Raw genomic sequence first — 21810 nt, forward strand, 5'->3', positions numbered from 1 at the left:
TACTACAAAGTGTCAGAAAGCCAACTGAATATCATTTTCAATACTCATTCTTAATTTCACATGAATGAGTAAACCAAAGCCTTTCAAGATATTTTCAGGTTTGATGTTTTCATTTTATTGGCCTTGAGTTCAAACACTATGTTGAAGTTAACAAAATACTTCACATTGTGGAAATATAAATGCAATGTTTACCAGAGTAAATCTTTTCAGGTTGAAAGAAAAAGAAAAATCCAACTACAAGTAATGGGGTTAAACACAATGCAAGTTAGGACTGCTACAATTATATTACCTGCTCATTTCAAAAAGATCAAGGTAAAAACAATGCCAGTAAAAAAACCATTCTTAATTTCTTCATAGTAACTTACATCTAACCATATGCACTTCCTCTTCCCATTGCATCCCACTGCCTCATAGAAATCATCTTTTCTGAAATTTTATTGATTAATTTGTGGCTAGCAGAAGTATCAATTGATGCAGCAACTTTGGAAAAATTTGGTTTCATCCCCCAAAGTTAAACATTCATACCTATGACCCACCAATTTCACTCCAGGTTATATACAGAAGAAAAACATTTGCACATGCCAACAATTTGCATATCAGCACTCTACCAAAAAACAAAAAACAAACAAACAAAAAAAACCCTAGAACTAACCTGAAAGGCACTAAAGACAGAGGTGTTCAATAAACTGTGGAATAATCACATAATGGAAAAAGATATTATATAGTAGCAAAAAAATGAATTATAATGCATAGCAATAATATGGATGAACCTTGGTGATATATTACATGCAAGAGCCCAAAAGATTGTGTGCAACATGATGGCCTTTCTTTTTCTTTTTTTTTTTTTATTCATGAGAGACAGAGCGAGAGAGAAAGGCAGAGGGAGAAGCAGGCTCCCAAGGAGCAGGGAGCCCGATGTGGGACTCGATCCCAGGACCCTGAGATCATAACCTGAGCCGAAGGCAGACGCTTAACCATCTGAGCCACCCAGGCACCCATGATGGCCTTTCATAAAGTTAACAAAATCTCCCAATTAAAGATATAGTTTTAAGAATGATAAATACAGGATACAGGATGATGGTTCTCTCCAGTAGAGAAAGACAGTGGGCACAATGGGAAAAAGAGGTGCTAATGTTTAGATGTAGGTTAATATCAATGATATAGCTTTAGTTTGGGGGTAGGCTCTCACCTGTGCATATTAAGTTTGCATATCACATTATTAAAATTTATTAAACAAATAAGATGATAAAGAGGGCTAAGAATGAATGAATGATAGAAGTGTGTCATAAAAAAATGATAATTAGTTAAATTCCGTGTATCTGGGGTAAAACAAAAGCGATGCATCTTGGCTTAGCTCTTCAAGCATATAGTATCAAAGGCTTAGCTCTTTTAAATATATTCTATTGAAATGCAAGGTCCTCTTATGATTTATTAATTAGGCTTCATCTTGAAGATTTCTCCCAAAGTACTAGATGTATCTGCTTACTACTATTTTTTCAGAATATTAACTTTTTTAAAAATTCAAGGAAATTAAAGAAGGAGTTGTTTTCCCTTTAATAATTCCAGGGATTTAAAAAAACATATTTTATATGTTTTTTGAAGTGGAAATGTACTACAGAAACAAGCTTGAGACGATCTCCTCAAAATATGTTCATTGTTATGGTGTTTAATTGAAAAATATTTTAAAATATTCTTTCATTTGAACTTTAACATGTTTTTTCACTTAATGAAGAAAACACAACACAATTTTTCTGGGGCAAATTATGAATGCATCTGATATTCTAAAATTTGAATTCCAATTTTTCAGACCAAAGCAAGTCAAACAAATGATTTGACACTGATTTCATGGCTTGCTTTCAACACCGCTGATATTAAAATTAACAAAATCATAACTTTAGATAATTATCTAAAGTTCAGAGTTGAAATTTCAATTTAATAATTAATTCCCCTTAATTTCAAAAAGATTTAACAAGTAGCAGATGACCAAGGGAAGAATGACAAGATGAGACTTATTGCATGCATATGTTTACCTACATTATTAGTTCATAGTTTTATATATATAATTTATTGTATAATGGGGGGAATATATATATAACTTTTTATCTAATGGGGGACTATGAACTAGTTAGATATATGTACACTACTTGGTTTTACTGTTCTGCTTTGTTTGTAATATTTTGTTTAATGATGAAAGTAGGTTATACAACAGAGAAAGAAATATGGAGGAAAAAAAGACTTCAGTGAATTGTGCCCTAAAGAGCATTAGACTTCAAAAGAGCCCCTAGAAATCAAGCTTTTCTTCCACTAACTAGCTTTGTGATTTTGTTTCCTAGTTTTTTCAAGTATAAACTGAGAAGTTTCCACAAGATGATTTCTAAAGATCCCTGCAAATCAAAATCCCATGATTTTAATACCTTCAGACTGAAGCAGGAAACCAAACATTTGTGAGAGTCCATAAGATATTTTTTTCTGACCCAATAGTGTCAGAAAATTACATCTAACCATATGCACTATAGTGTCCAATAGTGCATTACTAGGTTGATCTAAGTTAAGAAGAATACAAATACATGTGTTTACTTTTCATTCCCAAACACACATTTGGTAAGAATTGGAAACAAAAGTTCCACAGTATGATCTAAAACAATAGGCATAAGGATTTTCTTTTTCCAAAATGTATTAACATGGTATAGGGTTACATAGTTTCAATTTCTGCATCAAGATGAAAAGAAACCAGTTCCCCATTCAAAATAAAGAAAGGCTAGTAAGTAATTGCCATGATCAATTTCACATGCAAAGGACAGGGAATACCAGGACTTTTTCCTTTGTGATGACCCTCATGAAACCTAGCTTATATCATCAGAAATCAAGTCTCCAGATAGAAGTACTGGGTAGGATGCAGAATTATCTGAAGGACAGATGTTTTAATGGAAACAGAATGCCAAAGTGAGATCCTGACTTCCCTTAGAGTCAGGAACTATTTTCACAAGTTGCTTATCTGGGAAACACACACACAATTTTTTTTTTTTTTTGCATTTTTATGTTGTTAATCCAATTTTTGTTCTTCCAAACCCAAGTGCTCTCCAATTATGCATTCATGTTTATGTTTTACTCTCCAGCATGGTGATTCTTACCAAAGCAATGCCTCTGTAAGTTTCATTAAATATACACATCTGCTACATGCATGGTTCCAATTTAATTTGGCTTTAAAAATACATATCCTCTGGCTTTTTTAAGACATGTAAACCTTTTTTTCTTTCAAACTCACAGAAACAACCAAACACCCGAACAGGGAACATGTACCTACTGCAAAGTGAGAGAAAAAAAAAAAAAAAAGGAATGAAAATTCTTTAAGTAGAATCCAAAGTATATATGACTTTCTTGAACACAAACATTAGAATTGACAACTGTAAGTCTGCAAATCTATATTCAAAATAAATAATAATCCCCAGTCATTTCCCAGATGGCTCCATATCTATTGAGAAACACTTTTTTTGTCTTTGTAGCTAATGTGTAGAATTCATTTTCTCATTTGAACTAGTTTTATTTTTGTCAGTTGGGAATACTTTAATCATGTATTCTTATAAAATACTCCATTTTTCAGGAAAATCTCATGAATAACTGGATATAAATTTCAAGTTAAGGTAAGTATAATGAATCTAACGGTGAGGATTTATATATAGTGAAGAAATTAATGTTAAAATGACCATTTAAAAAATGTTAAATGTTCCAGAGCTTGTGCTCATTCTAATACAAAAATCATACCCTATCTTTACCATGCTCATAATTCTCAAATGTGTCCCCATTATGTCTTGAATAAATCCAGAAGTCTTTACTATGTTCTACAATGTCCCACGTCATCTTGTCCCTACTACCTTTCAGATAGCATTTGCTACTAAGCCCCTCCCTCTCTTTGCTTTAATTACAGTGGCCTTAAGTGGAATACACCAAGCCTCCTCTCACCTTGAGGTCTTTGTACTCCTTTTCTCTCTTCATCTAAAGCTTTTGATCCAGATAGCCACAGAACTCATTTCATCCCTTCAGTTAGCCAACAGCTCCAATATTCCCATTGGAAAGGTCTTGTCTGTGTCCTATCCAAAACAATACACTCTTACCCCGTTTATTTTGTTTGTAGCACCCACCACTACTTGGAATTATATATTTATGTGGTTTTCATTCTCCCTCTGCCACTAGAATACATGGCTCTTAAGGTCAGGAAATGGCAGTTCTGTTTACTGCTGTGGTCAACAATCAACAAAAGTCTGTTAAATTGAAATGAACTCCATGAGTCACCTTTTGATTTGCTGAGAGTATATGCTACTGGTAAAACTGTGGGTTCCCAAAAGCACGATTATTGTTATTCTTAAAAGTGAAGAAAATGAGGACAATGGAAGAATCAGGCCCACATGAGAGCAAAAAAGACAAGACCTTTCACTTTTAGAACAAAACCTTCCCATTCTATTTGACATTATTTCAACTGTCATCCTACTCTTTCAATGTTATTCTTTCTTGTTATTAACTTCTGATAATTCACTCCCTATTCTCTCCACACTTTTTATAATTCAGATCTTCTTTACATAACAGACATGTCAAAATTCCCAATGCAAAGTGCACTGTACCATGCCAGGATATGTATCTACATGTATGTTTACATTTTGTATACCTGCCTTTTAATCACTTCAAATAGGAACTTCTTTCAGATAGACTACATTTATCTTATGTGTCATTTATAGACAACAGTTCACTATTTTTAAACAATTCCATTTTATGCATAAATGAGTGGCCTGGGATAAAGAAAAAAGTGCCAGCTCATGTTTACTGAGGGAACTGAGGTTGAAAGACAAGGCAGAACATTTCTGTGCTGATTCATTTGCATTATAAGATATCCCCGTATGCTTCCTAAAGGCCTCTGCAATTTACCAGCCTTCACCAGGAAGAAAACTGATTAAGGAAATAGCCATTGACAGCCATTAATTCTAACTTTTGAAGAAAACTAGTTACAGATCAAAGAGTGGAGGAGTCTCATAGTTCTCCCAAGTCTAAAAAAGGTAGATTGTACTACAAAGACAAAATACTCAAACAATAAAATCCAATTTTTCCTAACACTGAATGAAGCAAAAGATCAGTAAATTATTGCCAGTTTTGAGATGGTACTGTTCCACAGCTAAGGAGCTCTCTATGGCGTGCAGGTATCACCTAGTACCATGGTCTGCAAAGCTTTAATATAGATTTTTCTATATGTAGGCACTGAACTAGTAGGTGATAAGTCCCCAAAAGGTATAGACCCATATGTCAAAAGCCTTTCAATCTAGTTAGGAAGGCAAGAAGTAAAACCATAACTTATATATAAAATAGCACTTACTAATGTCAAGTAAAATCCTAACTAAAGATGATGTCGGCATGGGATTGAGAAGGCTTCATGGAGGAGATCATGGTTGGAGTCTGGTTCTCAAAGGAAGAAACTAAAGGGTAACATTCCAATGGGATCTACTAAAGCAAGGGACAGTCTCAATGTGCACAGAAATGTAGAGATGGTGTTGTACCCCTGGGTTTCTTTTCAATACCATATGAAGATTTGAGGGGAAAAAAGGAGTAAAATCATCATTATAGCTCTGAAGGATAAATAATATTTCCTTTCTGGTAAATATTCTTTCCACCATTCCTGTTCTTTCAATGAAATAGAAGTTAAACTGTATCATTTTTTAACAAATCATCGGCCAAGCAAAATAATTGATTTATTTTGTTCTTCATCAGGCCAGGTAAAATACTTACCACCATATAGCTTGCTTCCAAATGGCCTAACAGTTCACGAATAAGAACACATGCTTTTATTATGTCAGTTGGGCACCATCAGGCTAAACCCCAGTAACTGGGTAAGTAAATGCAGAGCTAGCAGTGATACTGAGAAATGCAGTGTGAGTCACAAAGAGCAGGACTCGAAGAGAAATGCATTATGCTAATAAAATAAAGAGAGAATGTATTCCTTTTCTTATCCCTGTAGCATCAGAAGTAATCCCCAGTTAGTTATTATTACATATTCCTGGATAATGTTTTAAGGTCTTCAGAAAAAAAATAAGTAAAAACATGAAACAAACAAAAAAATGCTGCTGCTGTTTAATTAAGTCACTCTCAGTAAGCCCCCAAAAGTCTTGCATGTGTAAAATGATGGATTTTAAATAAATAACAGCTAAATTTCTTTTCACAGGAATTCAGATTAGGTAAGAGGAAATCTGAAGTTCATTAACTCATTGTCAAAGATGAATATAATTGTGAGGAAAGTTTACACAAATATAACATACATGGCATCAGAATTAAATGAAATAACTACACAAATAAAATAAGATCAAGTTAACCTGTAGTCTAAAGGGAAATCCTGAAAAGAAAAAAAAAAAATATATATATATATCATAACAGATCCACTGAAAATTAGAAAATAGCCCTACTCTAGTGGGCTGTGCTGACGGAACACATGTTATCTTTTCCTGACATACCGCTTCTTGGCAACCAAGTAAATACTTATTAAAAAAAAAAGGAAAATACTAGGTAAATACACACATTTTAAAAATACATATGTATGTCATGTCATATACTACCTATATTCAAATGATGACTAAAACAAAATAAAGACAGTTCAGATTTGGTTACCTGTAATGCATATCACATTTCTCTACATTTCTTTAAAAGTTCATTTTCAACTCCCGCCAATTAACATGATCTATAAAGAATTTTATAAAAATATATGTCACAGTCTGCGGGGAGCCTGGATGGCTCAGTCAGTTAAGCATCTGACTCTTGATTTCCGCTCAGGTCATGATCTCAGGGTTGTGAGATCCAGCCCCTAGTCAGGCTCTGCACTGGGCATGGAGCCTGCTTGAGATTCTCGCTTCCCTCTCCTCTGCCCCTCCCTGCCCCATCGTATGGTGTGCACTCTCTCTTCAAAAAAAAAAAAAAAAAAAAAAGTCACACACACTATGACATAGTATGCAAAAATAAAAGTGGATGTTACCCATAGCATGGCTCCTCATCCGAAAGATACATTTGCTACTTCCCACCTTGTAAAGATGTATTTGATTTACATGCTAGCAATATTTATGTGCAGATGCTGATGTAGGGGAAAGTAATTCTACCTGAGTAATAATTGGTTAAACCAAAAGTTTCTATGTAAATAATTCTGCAAGTTTACTCCCAACATGTAGTCAGAATAGTGGTTGGTAGCAGGAAAATATTTAAGAGTTCATTCTTCTTTTTAATAATATATATTTAACAACATATATGTTATGTAACATATGTATTAAAAGATATATAACATGTAACATATTTAATATATTTATATGTTGTATATGAGATATATAAAATTTGTATGTACATAAAATAAAACATATGTGACATATATGTGAGATATTTTTATATATAATCCTTCTCCAACCATGCTACTCTAAAAAGAGAACACCCTGATATTGATACATTGTTAGGAATACTGAGATGAAAAACTATTTTGTTTTTGTTTCTTAAAATAGCAATTTATCAAACCTTTTAAAATTGAAATATTATAGAGCTAGTTTTTTAGAGTCTTATAAATGGACAACTACACTGAGTTTTCTGAGAGCACAGATGTAATTCTACTATATTTGTTTCTGGTGATAGCACACTACAGATGGACTTCTTTTTTTTTTAAGATTTTATTTATTTATTTATTTATTTGAGAGAGAGAGAATGGGAGAGAGAGAGAACATGAGAGGGGGGAGGGTCAGACAGAGAAATAGACTCCCCATTGAGCAGGGAGCCCGATGCGGGATTCCATCCCGGGACTCCAGGATCATGACCCGAGCCAAAGGCAGTCGCTTAACCAACTGAGCCACCCAGGCACCCCAGATGAACTTCTTTTTTCCTAGATTTGTTTAGAAATCAGAATATAATGTATGTAGTTAAAATCATAAAGTTGCATTTTTTTTTAAGATTTTATTTATTTATTTGACAGAGAGAGAGAGAGAGCACAGCAGGGGGAGGGGCAGGCAGAGGGAAAAAAAAGGCTCCCTGCTCAGTGGGGAGCCCGATGTGGGACTCAATCCCAGGACCCCGGGATCATGGCCTGAGCCAAAGGCAGACGCTTAACCAACTGAGCCACCCAGGCGCCCCATAAAGTTGCATTTTAAACATAAACTTTACAGAAATGCCACGTAGTGGCTTTCTTTCCCATACTGAAAACTTTGATAAAACAACTCTGTTTTAAAATTAAAGAAGTGATGGACCACAGAGATAATAATATAGCTAATTTAATGTGCCACCTGGTACCACTTCTAACTCACAAGTCATGGACCTGAGGTACAGTGGTAAACTTCTTAAAGATTTTTTACAAAATCATTTTTGATTATTGACAAACATTTGAAAATTTCCTAAATTTGGCACAATTTGAGTACTACCACCTGAATGAAAAATAACACCTGGATACTATCTGCCAAAGGTCATTAGGACAAAAGAGGAATTCCAGTTTCTTTTCCTCCCAGGGCTGTTTAAGGAAGCAATTAGAGTTCACATTATGGAAAAGAGGGAGGTGGGAGAGTAGAAGGGTACTGATGGCCAGTGAAGGTCAATAAATATGCAGAGAAAGAAAAGATGAAATGGAAGAATGGATATATATGGCTACCTAATCTGAACACTGGTTTAAAAAATCTTTCTGATATTCTTTCTTTCAGAGATTTTTTAAAACTGTGCTTTTAATGTTTCTTACTTTAGTAGGAAATGGGTAGGCTTAAAATTATACTTCAAAGCATTAATTTTACTGGCAAATTAATCAGTTACATAACAAGCATGGTTAAGTTATAGTGTAGTGATATGTTTGAGATTTCAGGGAGCACAAAAATGATTAAATGAATACACAATAGTTCTAAGATAGACCCGCTCATTTCTTCAGACCAAAACCCAACTGAACATTGTTTAAAAGGACCTGAGAAGTAGATAATTCTGCCAGTCCTGAATTACCAAGCTCTTGTCTTTTCTTTCCATGTAGATAATGTTTATATGAGCTAGATTTTTGATAACCACTGTTTAGGATTCCATTTTCACTTCTATTATCATTCATTGATGAATATTAGCTCAATTAAAAATAACAGCCAAGTAAAAAGGGCTCAGGAAGTGTAACGGGGAATTCTTGGTCATCTAGCAGACAGAGCTTGATTATTAACTCAAACTACTGCATATTTTCCAGAAAGTTTATGGCTCACACTTCAGCTTATAAGTATAAAACCACAGTGAAAAAATAAATTGAGGCAATGGCTTTTGTTGAATATTTTCTGTTCTTAAATAAAACCATTGAGTCACAATTCAACCAAAGACACCAAAAAGGCAGGATCTTTAAAATAAAAATCTATTTCTCCAGGAAAATAAAATACATTATAACTATATTTTGGTGAGGAACTGAAGATGTCTTTCTAAGAAACTTTTGCTATATTATAAAAGCATATACTTTCTTAAATGTTCATATATATTTTTCAATAAATGGATTGTACTTTGATTGCATCAACATTTCTACATCTTAAAAGTATGACTGCTATATTCCATCAGATCATTAATTAGCTTAATTTCCTGAAAATTAAAATTCTCAACTTCAATGAAATTTAAGTCTTAAAAGTAACTACCATCTTGCTTCCAGGTTTTGAGAAAGTGTATATACTTAATTCTTCTAAATTACTTACATACAGAACACATGAACTAAATCCATTTCATAGATTTGACATGGGCATTATGATTCAGCTTCTTAAATCGTTTCAAAAAGTAGATGCTTATAAATATTTTATTTATATAGTAAAAAAATCATTAATAGCTAATACTTCCTCTTTTTCTTCCTGAAAGCAAAAATAAATTTCAAAATAAAATTAAAAAAATTAAAGTCATTTCAGGAAACAAATTTTAAAATAATAGTAACTTCTCATGTCTAGAATAGAACTTCTAGCTAGATGAAATTAGCATCTCATCAACATTCATTATAATACCGATATTCATATACAGTATATGGTATTAAATGATTAACTTAATAAAATTTAATTAAAATGATTCACTGATACTTCATGAAGAACACTACCATTGACACCAAATTAAAAAATATATATATTTCCTTTTAATGTTTGTTTAATTCCTCTTAAAACAGAGTTCTCTTTTTTATTCATATGTATTTCTGATTTGAAGTCCTGATAGCGATTTGCACTATCCGATTGTCCCTAACAAATATTTCATATGACAAAAAGACAAGACTCAAAACCACACACACATATAGAATTCTCTTTGATAAGAAATAAGCACCTATATTACACCTTCAAAATTTGTCCCAAAACTACCAACAAGATAAAATGGACATATAAGCAGTTGGATATGAATTTTCACTCATTCATTTTTTTTAATGAACCAGTAGGTCTTAAAAAAATATGTGAAAATAAATCAAAATCACAAGTAGTGTACTTTAGTTTAGCACAATTTCTTAACTAATTAACTCAGCCAAAAATTCTTCACATATGAAATACTCCATTAGTTGGCCATATGACGATATGAGAATTTCTGTTCAACACAATATGGCTAATACAATTAAGTTGACTTTATAACCACACTGTCATTTAAAGAAGACAATTAAATGAGCGAGAAACAAAACTTTAAAAAGCAACCTTGGGAATAACTTTTTCCTACAGGCATTACCAAACCCTTTTTGAACTGATTAACTATGCAAGAAAAGCAGCATAAAGCTGAAGAAAGGGCACTAACATCACTACCTAGCTTACCTAAGAACTCATAAAAGTAAAGGGCTCTAACCATTTTATTTTATTAGAGCCTATAATATATAAATTGTGCTACTTTTCTGCAGTTTGATTAACACTAATCATTTCATACTTTTCCTTTTTTCTACCATCTAAAAAAAAATCTTAATCCTAGCTTCATATTTATTTTTCGAAAAAACATTAATCTGGGATATGGCCCATTGGTTGCAAAACACCATCACCCCCAAATAAAAGAATACACAGAAGAATTCTAGAAGGAAATTAGAGTGCACAAAATTCTATAATACAATCGGCCCCTGGTGACCATCAGTCTCACCAAATACTACTCTGTCTTCTACATGTTTTCAATGGTCACAGGCCCATTGCCTGATGGGATCTGTAGTTTCTAAAAAAAGACTGCCTGAGTGATAGTCATTGACTTCTTTTTTTTGAAACTATGAACCTATAGTCTTAAATATGTTGCAAATATCAGTCTACTTCATTTTGTAGAGTTGACCAGTTCCAGCCCTGATCCTCTAAAACTGCATGACTTATTGGCCAAAATGAAAATGCATGTATATGAATATGTACATAGATATTATAAAATCCCTGGATAATGGTATCTATAATCCATGTTTTATAACGTTATAAAATAAAAATTATGATTCTTAGAGGAAAAATGACAAAACTATCTATTTATATGAAAATAATACTTCAAATATACATGAAAACTTTTCACTTGAATACACTGGAACACTTTCGAGGCACTTCAATACATATTATGCATATTCATACCTTTATTTGGGCAACAAATTTGTGTTTTTCATTATCATATCTTCATGTATTGATATATATATATATATAATATTATCTTTCCCATATTCAGGAATTCTAAAATTTCTTTGTGTATTTACCACTCTCAGGCATCAATACTCAACATTTGCTAGCAAATCCCCTAAATACTTCAATCGCTACGTCATACCCATTTCATAGGGAAAGAGTTACTCAAAACCATTTGGAAAATGCTTTCGTAAACCCATTTAGAAAAGAGATACTTCCTCTGAATTCTGTAACCTTACTGGGTCCACAATCACCTCACATACACTCAACCTCCATCCCCTTTCCCTTGATGGCACCTACCCTAGTGTAGTCATGGTGACGATGGTGTACCAGAAGGCAGCAGGGATGCTGGTGAACTTGCTGGCTGAAGACCCCTTCTCTGCGTAGAACATGACTGTAGCAAAAATGATGATAGCCATGGTGAGCGAGAAGAGCAAGAAGCCCAATTCTGAGGCACAGCTCTTCAGGGTGTACCCCAGGATGCGCAGGCCTTGAGAGTGGCGGGAAAACTTAAAGATCCGGAAGACCCGGAAGACTCGGAGCGTGACAAAGGCTCCGCTGACATCCTCATTGTCTGTCATCACCAGCCCGATGTAATAAGGCAGGATGGCCACCACATCGATGATACTCATGACACTACGCACAAAACGGTAACGACTAGGTGCTGCAGCCAGGCGAAGCAAGTACTCAACTGTGAAGATCATGACGCAGGCTGTGTCCAGGCAGAAGAAGGCCACTGCATACCGCTCCCCACAAGGCAGCTCCTTAATGTGCCCGGGGCTGGACCCGCACGGCACTGTTTCTACCACATTCGCGATGACTGAGACAGCAATGAAGAACCCTGTAACATAGTAGAACACCAGGGCCATTGTGCTGGTGTGGGGGTTCTCAAAGGCCCGCCAGACCCTCTGCCGAGCAGTCATAGTGGGCAGCGTGCTCTCTCCGGTGTTGTCAGTATCTGCGTCGTCCTGCAGACGCTCCGCGTTCTCCCGCCTGCGGTCCTTGTACTCCTCGTAACAGCAGTCGCCAATAATCTCTGGGATGAGGCCAAAGAAGGCCAGTTCTTCATCGTAAGCAGAGATGCACTCATGGCGAGGGTAGTGGAGCTTCCCGGTGCGGTAGAAATTCAAAATATGGCGGAAGATGTCTGGGTCACGGTCAAAAAAATACTGCTGAGTCTCCGGATGGTAGAAAAAGTCCCTCTCAGAACTGCCCAGCAGAGTGTCTGGATAGCGTTCCAGGGTGTCCTGCCATGTCTGGAAGCGGGTGCCACTCACATTGAGCACAATCAGAGCATCTTGAGTCCTTTTTCTCTCCTGCCGTGGGGGAGCTGGCATGGGCCCCGAGGCCACAGGCATCCACCCAATGGCTGCTGCCCTGGCAAAGGGCAGCCAGGCTGCTACACCCGCCGCCATGGTTCCTTGACGTGCAGGCAAGAAGGGCAGTCAGGCCTCTAGGACGGGGCAAAGTAGCCACAATCACTCACTTCCTCCCGTCAAACAAAATACCACTGAGAAATGAGGTCCGGAAGGATCACTCGTATGCCAGCGTAGGGCTCCTGGTGAAGTCACAGTTCGCAGAAGGGCAAGTTTCCCTCCAACACAGGAATTTGTAGCAGGAAGAAGAAGAAAATACAATGTCCTAACAATCACGCCCAGCAGAACCTAACCAAACCTCTTCCAGCAGTTGAACCAGGCCACTCCTGGCACAGATAAGTACACAGGTGACTCTAGATGCAGCAATTTCTTCAAACAGGTGTCTGAGTTCTCCCCTGACACAGTCTGGATAATGTAGGGTCAGCAGCGTCGTGTAGGATAGAGAAAACGAAGGGCAGTCACTCAGTGGTATTCTTTTGATGATTTAGAGAACCCCTCCACCTTCCCCTTTAGGTCTTTCAAACCTTCCCTTCCCAAGTGGCCCTTCCCGCCAAAGGAGTCTCAGAAAGGCGACCTGTTGTTGTAGCTTCCGAGATGCGGTCACAGCCGCTGCCCCATGTCTCTTTGGGAGTCCGGTCGCCGCCTCTACTCCTTGGGCCGTGTTTGCAGAGATGGAGGTGCTGTGCGGTGGGCACGGTGGGGGGCGTTAATACAGATCCTCCTCCCCCGCGTCTACAAGCACCCCCTGGGTCCGTCAAAAGCGTCTGCCCAATCGCCCCTTCACTCTCTTTTCAAGTTCAGCTCAGGTGCAGTGTGACAGTTACAGAAGCCGGGAGCTGGCAGCCGCCGCCGCCACGGCGGCAGCCGCAGCATCTGCCTCCGCGCAGAACGCGCCTCGCTCGCGGTACGTACCTGGCAGAGTGCGCGCCGGGGCTGAGTTGCATAGAGACTTTCTCCTCGCCGTGCACCCGGAAAGGGAAAAGCAGAGAAAGCAGCGCCCGAGCAGCCGAATCCGAGGCGCTCAGGGAGCATAAATAAAGCTCAAGCGAGCTCTTCTTCCCCTTCCCCCATCCCTCTATGCTTCCTCCTCCTTTTCACCTCCCAAAAGCCAGGCGCAGGCGAGCCGAGCAGCAGCAACAAGTTCAAAAGGTGCGGGGGAGGCGAGAACGGAGGGGACTCGCTCCTGCCAACTTACTGCGCCGCCGCTGTCGCCGGGGCCAGAGCCCGGCGGTGCGGGGCTGCGGAGCTGCGGGGCTGCGGGGCGGCCGGGCGGGCGGCGGCGGCTGCGGCGGCGCGGCGGGGCCGGGGCCGGGGCCGGGGCCGGGGCCCGGGCCGGCTCGGGCAATCGCGGGAGCGCAGAGGCAGGAGGCGCTCGGCAGCGCGGGGGCGCAGGAGGGCGGCGGGCTGCTTCCCAGCCAGTGGGTGGTCCCGCATCTCCCCCGGCTCCCCGCGCCGCTCTGCTCGTGCGATCAATAAATAAGGAGAAAATAAATAAATAACCGCGCGCACGCCCCACCACGCAGGTTATGAAAGGCGTCTCCTGCCTTTCCCTCGGCTTGACCTTTCTCCGCCCCCGCCCCCTCGGGCTCCTCTCGCTCCACCCCAGCCACCCACCAGCCCCGGCGCAAAATGTCACCGAGGGGGAGCATCCAGGTGGATCTGCCGGGGAGGAGAGCAGCCTGGATGAACAAAGGGAAGCTTCACGCGCTCGGCTGCGGTGGTTTGGTGGAGCAGAGGAGGAAGGGGACCGGTGCCTTGCTTCTGCCTCCCTGGGACCCGGTTCGAGGCGAGCGTGGGAAAAAAAGGGAAAAGAGAGAGAGAAGCTGGGAAGGAGGGCGAGCGGAGCGGAACGCGCAGGAATTGGTTGTCTTCTGGGGGCTACCGGGTAGCAAGACCTGCAGAGCCCCGCGGCGGAATTTTTAAGTGCTTTTCCCTCTTTCTCTTTCTATTTGTTCAAACCAGATGTGGAACGTTGCAGGAGCTAATATGTCATCTATCCAACTTGCCGAAAAGTCAGACAGTCCTCTCGGACTAGGTCTTGCCACAACTCCTTTTCTCGTCCTTTAAGAATGACAGGAAGGATTTAGAACCCTTTTCTAAATGTCAGCGTCAAGGGGCGTGAGTCTCTGTGAGTGTGCGTCCCCTTCCTTCTCTCTGCGTATCTCTGCACATCTCTAAAATGGTTAAAGTAGTTTTATAAAGGTGTCCATGTGAGGGGTAAGTGATGGGGTGAGAGACTAGGAAATTGTCGCGGCTAACCGTTTTGTTTTTCGTGTACCCCGTCCCCCCCCCCCCCGTCATTAGGAATCTTCCTTAAAACCAAACATATACCACTTATAACCACTAGATGGCGTGAATGGAGAGAAGTTAAATTTACACCTACGGTTTGGATGCTTTGGAAAGGTGAAGGATCAAAATGAAGTGAAGATCCCAAAAAAGATCAGATCACATAAACATCCTCAATCCCCCACTCTCCATCCACCTTTTTAGTATTTATGTGAGATACACTACCCAGGCTTGAGTCTGCATTTCCATGGCTATGGGAGGAGATGTGGAGAGTTTCCTGTTGAAATGCCTTTGAAAATTAAATTTAGATTACGGAATAATAGTGATGATAAAAGTCTTTAGAAATAGTGAGACTTCATCTATATTGATTAAGGGGGGAAGTCTAGTTTTTACCTAAAAGTTACCTTTTCAAGGCTTACTTTGTTCTTAGTTTGAAAAGTAAGTCGACTGTGATGTATAGTCTTGAATTGACTTTAAAGCCCTAGAGATCTTAGGCAGGATTTGTGTTAACCTTAAAAATCTGAAATGGAATACCTCAACAAAAGGATACTAACAAAAAACAGAGTATACAGAAACTCACCAGAGAAGGAGAAAAACAAACTTCCTAATGTGCAGGATTTTTTGTAGAGATGGAAAGATATTTTTTATTTACTTATTTACTGGTGTAGAGGTTTAGGGAATCCCATGTTAGTAGTTAATGAAGTCAGAGCTAATGCACCATGAAAGTTTGGAAACAGAACTGAAAACACCTTATGTTTATCTGTTTGGGTGAGTTGTGGTGAAAGATGCTTGTTAACAAATCTATATAGCCTGCATACACGAAGAAAAATGTTAATTGAAAAATAAAGAGGAGACTACTTAACAATTACTGTAAGAAAATTAACCCCTTCCTAATCCAGAAAATAAGGTGCAAGCATGAGAGGTGTCTCCAGAGAATGGAAAGCCATGAATATTCAGTCGATGCCAAACGGGCATGACCTCCCATAAACACCAGGCAGGCGACCTAAATAGAGCCTTTAAAAATTCCCTGCAGGAAACTGAACACTTAGAAATATAAACATAGATGTTTAACACTACAAAAACCCTTAAATAAGCAAGAATAGAAAATCCACAATTTTTAAGAAGACTTTGAGATCTGTTCTCCCCCACTCTCCACAAGCTTCTTGATACAACAGAAAGAATGTGGGCTTAGAAGCTGAACCCATCTAGATTCAATTTCTAGCCCAAGAAATTACTCATAGACTTTGTTTCATCTGGCAAATTACTTTTGTTCAGAAGTTGCAGATAATAAAACTTAACTTTTTAAGCCTATTGTGAGGTTTAAACAGAATAATACTTCTGAACACCAGTGAGAACTTGATACACACAAATGGTACTCAATATCAATTCCTTTTTATTTTAATGCCTAATGGAAATGCAGATTATTTTATCCACCCTGTATTTGAAATTCCCACAGGTATTGCTATGTTTACTCTTTCATCTGAGTTCAAAAGTTCCCTTGTTGTGATATACCAGTGACCCTGATATTTCAACTATTCATTCATGCATTGAAATGCTATATGAAGAGTATGTATACAAAACCAGCAGAACATTCTCTCACTCTCTATGTTTCTCTTGCCCAGGGATTCCTGTTCTTCCCTCTTGTATTCTCATTTTATATACTCTGCTTGGTTGATGGAAAATAAACTCAGCAAGATCAAAACTGAAGTCATCACCTCTCCTCCTCATCTACTCAGTTTTCTCTCCTGATGAATAAAGCCCAAGGTAGAAACCTCATGGTCATTCACAGACCATGTCCTGTTCTTCACCACCTCCCTGAATGCACCCCCAAACACACACACTCATCCAGTGATCCAGTAAGCTTGTATATTCTACCCTCATTATCCATCTATCCTTACACTGCACCTACAGTGATATTTTAAAAACTATTTTGAGATAATTATAGATTCACATGCAATCCTTTACACCAATCACCTAGTTTCCCCCAAAGTTAACATTTTGCATATTACAGTACAATATCACAACCAGGAAACTGACATTGATGCAATCCACTGAATTATTCAGATTTTACCAGTTTTACATACACTAATTTTTGCATGTTTATACTTCATTCTAATTTTCTCACATGTGTATATTTATGTGACCACCATCACAGTACACATATAAAAGATTTCCATCATGAGGATCCCTTTTTATAGTCGTTAACTGTCTCCCTCCCTCCTCCCTTCCCTATCCCTTGTCAACCACTAATCTGTTCTCCTGTATAGTTTATCAATTCATAAATATTACAATTTTTTAAAGATTTTATTTATTCATTTGACAGAGATAGATAACACAAGCGAGAGAGGGAACACAAGCAGGGGGAGTGGGAGCGGGAGAAGCAGGCTTCCCGCAGAGCTGGGAGCCCTATGCGGGGCTCGATTCCAGGATCCTGGGATCATGACCTGAGCCGAAGGCAGATGCTTAACGACTGAGCCACCCAGGTGCCCCAATTCATAAATATTATATAGAAGGAATCATGCAATATAAACTTTCCAGATTGTCTTATTTTACTCAGTAGAATTAGTTGAGATCTATCCACTTGTTGAATGTATCAACAGTTCATTTCTTTTTATTGCTGACTAATACCACACTTTAATTAAGCATTCACCCACTGAAGGACATTTGGAGAGGTTCCAGTTTGGGGCTTTTATGAATAAAGCTGCTATGAATGAACATTCATGTAAGGTTACTGTGTGAACATAAATTTTCATTTCTTTGAGATAAAGACCCAGGAACACAACTGCTGAGTTGTATGACAAGTGTATGTGTAGTTTTGAGTGGCTGCAATAATCTTTTCCAGAGTGGCTGCACGTCCCACCAGTAAACTACAAGTTATCTGGTTTCTCAGCATCCTTGCCAACATTTGGCATTATCACTCTTCTTTGTTTTTGTCTTTCTGATAGTGTGTTATGACATCTCACTGTGGTTTTAATTTGCATTTACCTAATGGCTAATTTTGTTGAACATATCTTTATGCACATATTTACTGTCTGTATATTCTTCAGCAAAGTGCATGTTCCTGTCTGCTCATTTTTTAATTGAATTGTTTGCTTTTTTACTGTTGACTTTTGAGAGCTCTTTATGTATTCTAAATAATGGTCCTTTGCCAGATATGTCCCTTGCAAATATTGTTCCCAAGTGTGTAGCTTGTCTTTTCATCCTCCTCACAGGATTTTTTGCAAAGCAAAAGTTTTTAATTCTGATGAGGTCCAAATTGTCAATTCTTCCTTTTATGGAACATGGTGTTGGTGTCAAATCTAACAACTCTGCCTAGCCCTTTGTCCCAAAGATTTTGCCTGTTTTTTTTCCTAAATATTTTATAATTTTACATGTTAAATATAAGTCTATGATCTATTTTGAGTTAATTTTTGTATAAGGTATGAGGTTTAGGTCAAGGTCCATTTTATTTTTTTGGCCTATGGATATCCAGTTGCTTCAGGACCATTTGTTGAAAATCCTATCCCTCCTAAATTGAATTGCCTTTGCACCCTTGTCAAAAATTAGTTTGGTATATTTTGGCAGCTTATTTTTAGGTTCTTTATTTTCTGTTCCAGTGATATTGTCTATCTCCTCACTAAAACCATGCCTTCTTGATTACTGATGCTGTCTAGTAATACTTAACATCAACTACAATTTTTCCTTCCACTTTATTATTCTTTTTCAAAACTGATTAAGTTTTTCTAAGTCCTTGCCTTTGCATATACATTGTATTTTATTTATTTATTTATTCTTAAGTAGGCTCCACGCCCAGTGTGGAGCCCAACATGGGGCTTGAATTCGCAATCCTGAGATCAAGACCAGAGCTGAGATCAAGAGTTGGATGCTCAACCCACTAAGCCACCCAAGGGCCCCTCTCTATATGCATTTTAGAATAAACATATTCATGTCTATAAAAATCTTGCTGGGGTTTAAATAAATATTGCATTACACCTATAAATTAATTTGGGGGAATAGACATGTATACTTTGCTGAGTCTTTCAATCCATGATCACTGTATGTCTCTCCATTTATTTAGCTCTTTTTTTTTTTTTAAATCTTTCATCAGCATTTTGCAATTTTCAGGATACAAATCCCATACATATTTTATTAGGTATATACTATTTCATTTTTTGAGAAATTATATAGTATTGCTTGTTTTTTAAAAACTTGGTTTCCATATGTTCATTGTTAGTATACAGAAATACAGTTGGGTTTTGTGTATTGATCATGTACCTGCAATTTTGTTGAACCTCCTTATTAGTTCTTGGGTTTTCTATGTAGACAATCATGTCAGCTTTATTTCTTCTTTTGCAATCTGTATGCCTTTTATTTACAGTGTGTTTTTAAAAAATGTAATTATAATCATATCACTACCCCTTTTGATAGTCTTACCCCTTTTTCAGAAATCACTCCTCAGCAGAGAATATAGAACCCTTCAGGATCTCAATTTCTTCTACCCTTTAAGCCTCATCTCATGCTGTCTTAATATTAGCTTACTTCACTGTCCTGTTCAACTATTTTTAGTTTGCAGAAGTTCGTGTTTTATCTTGATTTCGGGGTCTTGGTTCACACATCTCTTTCTCATAGCTCTCAAGTACTCAGCTGGAGTCACAGTCTCTAGGAACCACTGCCTAACCTCTTCTAAATTATTTCCATTTCATGTGCTCCATTAGAGACTATAATAGCTTAGAAGAGATGTGTGTGTCTCCTTTTTCTTAGCCAATAGACTATAACCTCTTTGAGAGAAGGCAATGGTCTTTTATCTCTGTATCCTCAGGATCTGCCATTGTACTTGGCACATAGTAGAAATAAAGCAAATATTTGTTAAAGGACTGGATGCTCTTATTAGATAGTCAATATTCACTTTTTCCCCGTTATAGATTACTATTGTTACTCTCCAAAAGATTCACAGAGTATCAAGCTGATTTTTCTACCAAGATGTACAATGGAAAACAAATTACCTTAACAATGAGACAAATGATCCACATTTGTATTCCTGTGTAAAAAGTGCTTTCTTGATATACTCACTATAGTTGGTTCTCAAAAAGGTCTTGTGATGTGTTATTCTTATGTTTATTTTAACCAAAAGGAAACAAAGCTCAAGAAGATTAAATGATTTTCCAAGATTATATCATATAACTGAGTGGCAGAAGCTGACTCATTCCCATGCCTTCTGACTCTAAATCACATATACTTTGAGGTCTATAAACACACTAATGTCTGCAATAGCAAAGTCTCTTTGTCAATTTGTTGTTGTTTTTCATACTGGTGATGAATCTGCAGACAGGTGCATCCTATGTTATTCCTCCCCATGGCACGTCTCTAAGAGATCTCTGTCTAGGGCAGGAAATCAGTCTGTGGTCATGGAGAAGGGGAGTACTGCATCTGTTCTTTCCATATTTTAACCAATTACGCTAACTGCCCAGAGTGATAAACAAATTTTAGTATCTCAATTATATATTTGACATAAGACAGTTTTAGTATTTCTGACTACATTCTTAGCACCTCTTCCAAGACAACTCTAAGAATCTGTATTAGGTTATTTTATTTTATCTTATTTTTACCTATTTTTAAAATTTAGGTATAATTGACATAAAACACTGCATTCATTTAGGTGTATAGAATAATGATTTGATATATGTATATATTGCTAAATGATTACTATAATAAATTTAGTTAAAACCCATCACCACACATATCACATTTTTTTCTTGTGATAAGAATTTTAATATCCACTTTCTTAATAATACTGAATTGTATATTTGAAAGATGCTAACTACAGTCATCATACTGTGCATTACATCCCAGTAATTTGTATATCTTATAACTGGAAGTTCGTATCTTTTGAACACTTTCACCTATTTCCTAATAACCCTGTATTAGGTTTTTTAAAACATAGTACCATCTTTATTAAAGAAACAAAATCCTACATTAAGAAAGAATTCAATCAACTTGTAAAATGAACAAAACCTTTAGCCAGGAATTAAAATGATATGCATTAAATCTTGATTAAGTTCTAGCAATTTTTTGAAAAAAATATTTGTTTATACTGTTAAATATCAAGAAAAAAAATCAACATTTTTACCCTAAAATATCTGATCACAAATTGTAAACAGAGAAATATATAGTTTATTTTTATTCACTTTCTGGGTTTCATATGATTTTGTGTTTGGCAAATGTACTTTATCCAAAGGTAATTTTGGCTTGGCTTGGATCCTGTTCATCAGAAGCAGTACACAAGCTGTCTTATTTTTAAATTTATTTTGTTCCCTAGGAAAATAAAAATAAAATCTGACATACTAGTAAGGTATGGAGGACATGAGAAAGTCACAGCATAGGTAAGGCTAGTTAAATGCTTAAAACATACTTGAGATTTCAAATACCTTCCCGTATCCCTGGAATATGGTCATCAGGGAAAGGCAATGACCCCGTGTCTTTTTTTGGACTACTATTAAAAATATAGGTTGGCAACCTACTCTTAACTTCTTTTTTAACTTCTTTTTTCCCATTTATTAATGCTGCAAAGTCCTTTTCAAAGTCCTCTTCAA

At 37.4% G+C, this 21810-nt stretch overlaps 1 protein-coding gene across 1 annotated transcript; it reads right to left on the minus strand.

Moving 5' to 3' along the window:
* Positions 1 to 11875: 11875 nt before the first annotated feature.
* Positions 11876 to 13550, minus strand: LOC123836120 (potassium voltage-gated channel subfamily D member 2). Its single transcript, XM_045865210.2, has one exon. It carries the CDS (start codon positions 12992 to 12994, stop codon positions 11876 to 11878), a length of 1119 nt encoding a protein of 372 aa, XP_045721166.2. The 5' UTR covers positions 12995 to 13550.
* Between the last annotated feature and the right edge of the window lie 8260 nt (positions 13551 to 21810).

This window comes from Mirounga angustirostris, unplaced genomic scaffold, assembly GCF_029215605.1.
Source record: "Mirounga angustirostris isolate CCGP_5_RB_7025 unplaced genomic scaffold, mMirAng1.0.hap1 SCAF_12, whole genome shotgun sequence".
Classification (NCBI taxonomy): Eukaryota; Metazoa; Chordata; class Mammalia; order Carnivora; family Phocidae; genus Mirounga; species Mirounga angustirostris.